At 45.7% G+C, this 8,366-nt stretch overlaps 1 protein-coding gene across 4 annotated transcripts in view; it reads right to left on the bottom strand.

The window, feature by feature from the left end:
• LOC110486305 (integrator complex subunit 1) overlaps positions 1-8,364 on the bottom strand; it is a 27,998-nt gene extending 19,634 nt beyond the window's left edge. For 2 of the 4 annotated variants that reach the window (XM_021557791.2, XM_021557794.2), the window contains exons 1-24: positions 8,316-8,364; positions 7,809-7,890; positions 7,427-7,711; positions 7,117-7,313; positions 6,892-7,029; positions 6,628-6,793; positions 6,245-6,350; positions 5,923-6,109; positions 5,576-5,721; positions 5,127-5,268; positions 3,508-3,684; positions 2,981-3,089; positions 2,792-2,912; positions 2,575-2,652; positions 2,277-2,458; positions 2,056-2,152; positions 1,864-1,955; positions 1,701-1,761; positions 1,399-1,596; positions 1,095-1,224; positions 831-1,010; positions 511-660; positions 236-415; positions 8-112 (exon numbers count right to left, since the gene is read on the bottom strand). In XM_021557791.2, coding sequence (XP_021413466.2) covers positions 8-112; positions 236-415; positions 511-660; positions 831-1,010; positions 1,095-1,224; positions 1,399-1,596; positions 1,701-1,761; positions 1,864-1,955; positions 2,056-2,152; positions 2,277-2,458; positions 2,575-2,652; positions 2,792-2,912; positions 2,981-3,089; positions 3,508-3,684; positions 5,127-5,268; positions 5,576-5,721; positions 5,923-6,109; positions 6,245-6,350; positions 6,628-6,793; positions 6,892-7,029; positions 7,117-7,313; positions 7,427-7,711; positions 7,809-7,866 — 3,285 coding nt within the window. In that variant the 5' untranslated portion in view covers positions 7,867-7,890; positions 8,316-8,364. Of the gene's footprint in view, positions 1-7; positions 113-235; positions 416-510; positions 661-830; positions 1,011-1,094; positions 1,225-1,398; positions 1,597-1,700; positions 1,762-1,863; positions 1,956-2,055; positions 2,153-2,276; positions 2,459-2,574; positions 2,653-2,791; positions 2,913-2,980; positions 3,090-3,507; positions 3,685-5,126; positions 5,269-5,575; positions 5,722-5,922; positions 6,110-6,244; positions 6,351-6,627; positions 6,794-6,891; positions 7,030-7,116; positions 7,314-7,426; positions 7,712-7,808; positions 7,891-8,151 lie in introns of all 4 variants that reach the window. The other 2 variants (XM_021557792.2, XM_021557793.2) reach the window with 2 other exon arrangements.
• Between the last annotated feature and the right edge of the window lie 2 nt (positions 8,365-8,366).

Genomic DNA, 8,366 nt, shown 5'->3' with positions numbered 1-8,366 from the left:
GGGCTACCAGAGCGAGGTCATTGTGAGATGCCTGCTCCTCCACTGGTGCATGCTGGGACAGGTAGATGAGGTAGGCGCTGATGGTCTGTGGGTCTGTCTCCATGTGGATGGCCTGGGGAAGAACAGAAACAACGCACATTCTTACCACATCCCTTCAGCGAAAAAAAACTCATCTACAACCTGACAATGAGGCTAAATACGGTTCACATTGGTACGAACGATCTAGACCACTGACCTGCTGCAGAGCGGTGGAGGTCATGCCCCGGACGCTGTCGAACAGGGGAAGCTTGGGGAGGTCCTGCAGGAGCCACTGGTACCCTGGCAGGAGCTCAGCATCTCTGGAGTCCTCCTCCATGGGCTGGTCCCTCTCCTCTCCATCCTTCAGACCCCCCTCAGTCAGCACCAGTGACAGACCCTGAACAACAGCAGAAGAGCCAAAGTAGATGAATACATCTCCTCAGTAAATCAAGGAAACGCTCATTAGTGTGTGTCCTGTCTCTTATAATGCACCTTCATAGCCAGGACTCTTGACGCCACTTGAGAAGAGCTGAGGCGGCGCAGGAAGTAGTCCAACACCTCACACGTGGTCTGTTCGTCAGCTTTAGGACCCAACAGCAGATCCTGCAGCCGTCCAAGGAGCTGCCTCTGCTTTTGTTGCCTCTGGTGTAGCGAGAGAGACAACAGAAAATGTGGCATTTGTTGGTTTGTGTGGAGGAAATAAAACTTGACAAGCATATCCTTTGAGATGCTGGAGTCAGTGATTTCTCTGTCCACAAAAGCCATTCAAAAACAAACAAAAATATGATAGCTGTTGAGAAACGGCAGCATACTTGTCTTTTCTTGGCTCTCTGCTCTTTGCTCTCTCCTTCCTCGTCATCCTCGATGGGCAAGTTGTCATCTGCAGCATCGTGAAGCAGGAATTCACACAGGCACTGCACGGGCAGCACGTCCAAGGACCCCTCACTGGACTGCACCAGGTCAGCCAGCCAGGGCATTGACTGAGAGGAGGCCTGGGGAAAACATAGAACACAGTTGTAGAGTTCCTTCCAGAGAGAATACTTTCTACTGGCGAGAGAGGATGTGCTCTTGTTTACCTGTCTCTGGATGATGTTGAGCAGGAAGTCAGGGTTGCGAGAGCGACAGAGGAGGTGACCCAGGCGAAGGGAGTGGTTAAGGCTCTTCACCTGCTCCTGGACTGCGGGTGGGGGTTTGCGAGGGGGGCCCCTAGAAAAAAGAAACAAATGGGTCGGTTTCCCAGACCCAGATTAAGCCATGGCCTAAAAAAGCACATTCAATGGAGAATCTCCATTTATTATGCTAGTATGCATTTACACTTAATCTGCGTCTAGGAACAGCCCCTAAAAGTAGTCTACAAGGTGCATGAAGCAGGAGTCTTACTGTGGGTCCAGACTGGTGAGCTGGGACAGCAGTAGGCTGTTGCTCTCTGTGATGGTCTGCTTGGTGGAGGCAGCCGCCAGGTGGCTCTCGAAGGCCAGGATCTCCTGCTTCTCTCTCTGGGACACCTGCAGCTCCCTGTTGATCATCTCGGTCTTGGTCTCCTCATCGGCCACCGTGCACGGAGGATAGGAGTAGTTACTGCCAAGCAGGAAAAAGGGGGAGGAGAAAGATAAGGTTGGATGAGTAGTTAGTCTGGTATGTGCTGGGTTTAAACTAATAAATGTTTCATACTTGTGACTTACTTTGTCATGACCATCTCCATGAGCATTTTCAGTGTGGGATAGCCGTCCCAGGCAGCCAAGCCTGGAGAGAAATAAATGGTTGATTGTAACAAAAAGGTAAAAACCTGTGGCTAAGGTTCTAATATATACTCTGATGATTTGTAGGGAAACCTGAGACTCATACCTATTTGCTGTGGATTGAAAGCGGCCACCACAAGTAGCAGGAGCCACGCTTTCCAGTAGAGTGTGGCTATCGCCAGGTTCGGAGGAGTATAGCTTGAAAAATATCAAACGTGTCATTTACAGAAAACGACATGAACATCGACTCAAAGCTAGCTGGCGAGTTGATTAATTACACTAAGAGAGAGTAGCGTACCCCGCAGGCAGCTGAATGTTCTCTGGGTGGTGGTAGGTGCACAGGTTCAGCACTGCGTCAATCAGTTGGATCCGCTCCACTCTCAACACATCCAGATCTACAAAAGCAAAACCAGGAAACAAGTGAAATATCCCTCTTTATGTGAAGCCAAATAAACAAAGTTCGCTCAACGTCATCTGTTTTCATGAAAATGTTAACTACTGTAAGTAAACTCCACTTACCCATTGCTGTTGCAGATGTTGTACCATCGGACTGGACCCCGGCCGCCCTCTTCACCAGGTGGTCCGCCAGCTCCATGGCGTCGGCAGGGCCCAGGGGCAGGTCACGGGACAGTCCGATGACCAGGATGCGCATTAGAGTGTCCTCCAGCAGAGGCACTTCAGAGCACAGCCGCAGGAAGAAACTGGCGGAGGAAAAACATTTAAGTGATGCCAACGGAGCAGGGAGAGACGGCAGGGAGAGACGGCAGGGAGAGACAGACAGAAATGAATAAAACAAATGTTGGGAAGAGATGCTCACTTTCTGTCGCTCTCAGGGGGCCAGTTATCCCACTTGTAGTAGGTCTCTGGTTGCTCCGTGAAAAGCACCTTGTGAAGACTGTGGAAAAGAAACAAGTAAATTCTTCTACCCATGTAATGAAAATAATCTTAAGTAACTACTGTAGGATGATTATTAGCTCCCCCTATGTTTATATTTTTGAACAATCAAAGTGGCACGAAAACTCCCAAACACATACCAATGTATATAGTCCTTGGATGGCACTTTGGCAATAGTGGGAACAACAGTGTGAAGCCACCACACAGCATCCCTCTGAATGGCAGCGATATTATTCTGAAAGGATCTCAGACCGTCCAGATCTGAAACAGACAAAAGGGATGTTCAAAATGCCCACATCGACAACAACCAGATAACTACAAGAACGTACTCTTCTTCTCTCCTTTGTCCCACGCAACGCCAGCCTCCTTGACCTGAGCTGTGATGCCCAGCATCATGGAGCACGTGAGCAGGTCTGTCACCTGGATCACAAAGCGTTCCTGTGGAAAACAGACAGAGAGCATGAGCTCAGATCCAAAGAGAACACAGAAGTTATTAATCGGTGAAGCGGCACAAAAGGGCATATAACTAGGTAGGGGGTGAGTTATTTAATGGTACAGGAGACTGAGACAAGGTGGGAGTAATATAAAGATCATGAGCTCAGATCCAAAGAGAACACAGAAGTTATTAATCGGTGAAGAGGCACATAACTAGGTAGGGGGTGAGTTATTTAATGGTACAGGAGACAGAGACAAGGTGGGAGTAATATAAAGATCATGAGCTCAGATCCAAAGAGAACACAGAAGTTATTCATCAGTGAAGAGGCACAAAAGGGCATATAACTAGGTAGGGGGTGAGTTATTTAATGGTACAGGAGACTGAGACAAGGTGGGAGTAATATAAAGATCATGAGCTCACTTTGAACTCCATGTCAACGTAGGTGGCCTCCTTCCTTTCCTGCATCAGACCCAGGCAGAAGGACTGGAAGTTGATCTCGTGCTTGGTCTGTTTGATGATCTCTCTCAGCAAGGCTCGAGAGGCACGCAGGTAATCATCCTTATTGGTCAGCAGGTCCTGGAACACCATGGCCAGGAACTAAGGAGAGGATCAGAAGGTAGAAAACAGCTTTAAGCCAAGCAGTTTCCAAACAACATCTCCTCCTTGAGTTTCAGTTATTCAAAATAAAGTAAAAGTGCGATCAATCCGAGAAAAATACAAACGTGTACTTCAATCCAAAGCCAATAAAGCTTATCCTTGTCCATTTCTGAACCCGGGCTTTTAAATGTACGAAAGATGAAGTCACTTGTCAACAACATCATTTCTTTCAGAAGCTTTCATCAGCTGTAGTTTAAGTTCTCTTTTGTTTGCTCACCCCGTGGCCTAAAATAAATCTGTGTTTGAGAATAGCAAAGACTCCTGCTTTTAATATTATTCCCATTTAAAATCTGCAACTTCAGGACATCTAAATAGTTTATTAGAATAGTTTGGAAAACAGTCTTCAACTTTAACTGGACTTAACGCTTTATGATATTTCAAGTTAGTTTTCAACCTCACGTGCATGCATCATTTCTGTCTTGTAATTTCTTGCTCAACTGTAAGGTTTGTTCAAATTTCTCATTTGATCTTTAAACCGTGCTGTTGTTTCTAGCTCTCTCATTATTACCTTAGGCCTCCTCTGTTTTGGAGTTATTTAAAAGCAACTTAAACTTTGAGATCATGAAATAGCACGGCAGGAGAAATCCAGCAGGCATTAAACTGAAAGTGGCTTAATAGACCAAGTCATATTAATATCAAATGAAAATGTGGGCTTCTATAACAATAAGACGCCCGAGTGTCGTCTATATAAATAGACTTTGGCTATTGGCCCAGATCATCCGACATTGGAGAATATATATATATTCTGACTGGATATTTTGTGCTGCTTTGGTCAGACTCTTACACCTCGTCACACCGACAGCCGTTGTACTAAAACACAACGATGAAGTACATTCCTTTCCAATGGACCGCTGCGTTTGCCTTTGCAGCATTGCGCTGTAGAGGCAGTTAAGGTGTGTTCTGTGTGGTGCATACGTTGGATTTATCGAACGTATGCAACAAATTGTATGTGTAGATGGAGTAACAGAAATGGTAGCAGAAGGTGAACGTTTAACTTTTGTTGCACACATATCCAGATGCTGCAGCGTACCATTTTGCACAACGACGCTGTTGGTGTGATCGAGGCGTTAGCTCGGTCTACAGTGTTCTCTTGCTTTGTGTAAATATCACATATGGATTGAAATAGGCTTTAGCAAATAGGAATATAGGCAATTTACTCAGAATGTCAATTGTTTGATATTGTGATGTTTTTACTTGTCCATTCGGACAACTAAAATCTATATTCTGGTTGTCCGACATTCATTTTTTTTAAATATATTTTTATTATTTGCCACAGACAAGCCTTAATTTCGAGCACTGTGAGCCACATATATTTACTTTCCCCATAGTAACACATTTTTTATTTTCCTCAGCCGTCTTGTCAGCATGGAATACTCCCTCACCTTAGGGGCCTGCTCTGGGCTGTGCTGGAGCAGTGTGTGAAGGACTTGCATGTTGTTGGGGTTCCTGGCATTGGACAGCTCGTTGAAGATCACCAGCTTCACCATGGTTCCCAGGTTGTCTTTGTGTGCATTCAGTAGCTCCCTGGTTAACAAAGGCCAGACAGCACAGTTAAGTGTATGAATAAAGCGCTCTGCACCAAGGCTTTTGAAATATAAATGGTCCCCTATAGGATGTTCAAACTAACAACATTGAACACATCAAGTATGTTGATATGCAACAACTTGTTGGGGTTGAGGTTTGGATTGAACCAGGATGAGGACATGAAGCTTGGGTTAGGGTAAGGGTTTGTGGTTGAGGCCCCTGGGTACTTGGTTGAACATCTATAAACCATGTGTAGGGGACTATCCAAACTAAACAATCATATGGCCATAAGAGAGGACCTGCAGACCTGACACAGAGCATGTAGTGATTGAGGATGACTTTAGGTTTCAGGCGGATCTTGATGAGGTTGGAGATCACCTCCATGTCGTCCGCTCCATGAGAGTTGCAGTTCATACAGAGAGACATGAGAAGGTCCTGAGCTGGACGGGTCAGCTGCAGAAACAAAAGGCTTCATTATACATAACAGAACACTAGTTCACTGTCAGATTTCATTTCATGCAAACAGATGCATTTACATGCTGGACTGGAGGCTGGAAGGAGATCTTCACTTTAGATCACGATTGCCAATGAAATGATGATTCCTGTTAAATACTGATGGTGATGTGGGTAGCTGAGTGTTACTCCTCCTCTCACCTTTGGATTCTGCAGCCACATCTCCAGCCTCTGCACAGCCATAAGCCGCACCTCCTTGTAGCCACAGGTGGCAGTGAGCAGACGCAGCAGGTTACGGGACACATTGTCCATGGGCTGCCTGCGGTTCAACTGGTCTTTCAGGACATCTAGAACATAGTCCTCCACACTCTCAGACAGCTCCTCGTACCTACGATGAGATGAAGAGTGAATGAACACAAATTGTCCAATAAACTGATCGGTCTAAGTAGAAGCAGACAGACAATACAGACAGGCAATCAATATATTACTGCTACTGTATATGTAGTAGCCTGTGCCTAAATACCTTGGCATAACTTGTCCATCATCTTCAGGGCTAAGTTTCTCCTCAGCAATCAGCAATTCGGTCTGGCTGTCATCCTCATCTGGGGTGGAGGGGTGAGGACTGCTCCCTGGAAAATTGACATTTTAGTCATTTAGCAGACGCTCATAGCCAGAGCGACTCAGAAGAGCAATTAAGGTTAAGTGCCTTGCTCAAGGGCACAGACAGACTTTTCACCTAGTTAGCTTGGGGATTCGAACCAGCAACCTTTTGGTTACTGTCCCAACGCTCTTAACCGCTAGGCTACTGCCAAATGTTAAATGACGTAGTAATGATTAAGAGTCAAATCCAATGTCCCTGGATTCACACCTGAACAAACCGGTAAGTACATACATACAGTACTATACCTGCACTGATATCTCCACCGGAGCGGCCAGTGTCAGTCTGCAACTGCAGCAGCATACTCTTTGGGGGCATTTTGGTACTGAAGGCAGTCTGGATATTGTCCACAAAATTCTTACAATGGGAACTGTCTACCCAAATTCGCTCCCCCAAAGAGTCCTCAATGTATACCTGAAAAGAACAAGAACATGTTAAAGAGCACACAACAGTGGTAACAATGCAGCTAGAATACAAACAGAACTCCAATATGAATGATTAGTGGTTCTCACTTTGACAAAGATCTCTGGCCAGTTCTCATCCTCCTCATAGGCTGCCATCAGCAGGTTGCAGGCTAGCACAGACACCAGACTGTTGCCCTTTGCTTTGAAGTTGATGGAGGCATCCCGGCGAAGGAGACTGCACAAGGCCTGTCCACGCAGATAGAAAAAGTTATGAACCAATCTGTATAACAACTGTATGGAACTGATTGTAAAATGTTGGGTTTCAAATCTCACCTCTATAATGCCTTCAGTGGCAAAGAGATTGGGCTTAATCTTGGCCAGGAACATGAGGCTGAGGTATAGTGTTATGTCAGGTTTGGCCCGGTTCATCTTCAGCTGTTTGACAGCTCCACAGAGCACCCCTTCAATGCGATCATCATTTCCATCCTGCTCTGCATTCTCAATCTCATCCAGGAGCACTGCTGGGGGGACTGCAAGAGAACCATTGTGTTAGTAATATGCACAGTCACAGCACATCACAGACACAGGATTCACCACTACCTATTCCACTGAAAAACATATTTGAATTGATACCGTTTCCTACCTTCTATGGGCACCACTGAGGGCTCCTTGATCGAAGGCGATATAGCCCTTTTGTCCACTGCTGCCACATCAGCCAATCGTCCTAGGGCGCTGACCGGAGGGGTAGAGGAGATCTTGGGGCGCTTCACTAGGCCGGACAGGCCAGAGGAGGATGGAAGTGACGAGGAGGTCTCTCGTTTACGGTCAGTGGGTAAGGTGGACGCTGGTTTAAGGAGAACTGCAGGTGCTTTGGACTCTCCGCCACTCTTTGACCCCAATGCTATGAAATCTCCTGGAGGAGGGTGACCTAATGGCAACATTTTGAAGAGAAAAACTTGTAATAGTATTGTATGTTTGACAAAAGTTAGATAAAGTGGGTACACATAGCTAGATACTGTACATACCGGAGGGTTTCGCAGCACTAGGCCGCCTAATCGTTGTAGGCTTGGGACGATTCATCATGTACACTCACTGCCAGATCATGTACTGTGTGGGTGCAGAGATTTCAACATGAGACACACAGATAGCTAGTTAGCATAGCTACCTGGAAACTGGTCGGTAAATAATTATCTCATCATCGAGGCTGCCTATTTGTAAAGAATTTTCACATCACGATAACGGATTTATCTTCGAAAAGTGCTTAAAACATTTGGCATTTGTCAAACTGACAGGACTAAGTAGTAGCTACTAGCTAACGTTAGCTATCTAATGTTATTGTGAAGCATTATAGAAAGCGGCTAACGTTACCTACGTTTACCGGTATGTGAGCTAACTACAAGCAATTACATCGGGAAAAAGCTAGTTTCGATGAACAACAAAGTGTTAGTTCGTTTCCAATATGCATGGAACTTATGACTGACTGTTGCAATTGCAAACTATTGAATATCAAAAAGAAATAGACTCGTTCTCACTTCCATTTCGTTTTCCCGAACGGAAGTTACCGCGTCTCGAACGGAAGTCCC

This window comes from Oncorhynchus mykiss, chromosome 13 (assembly GCF_013265735.2).
Source record: "Oncorhynchus mykiss isolate Arlee chromosome 13, USDA_OmykA_1.1, whole genome shotgun sequence".
NCBI classification, from domain to species: Eukaryota; Metazoa; Chordata; class Actinopteri; order Salmoniformes; family Salmonidae; genus Oncorhynchus; species Oncorhynchus mykiss.
Note: the sequence above shows the minus strand (reverse complement) of the source record. Positions and strands in the feature narration are given on the sequence as shown.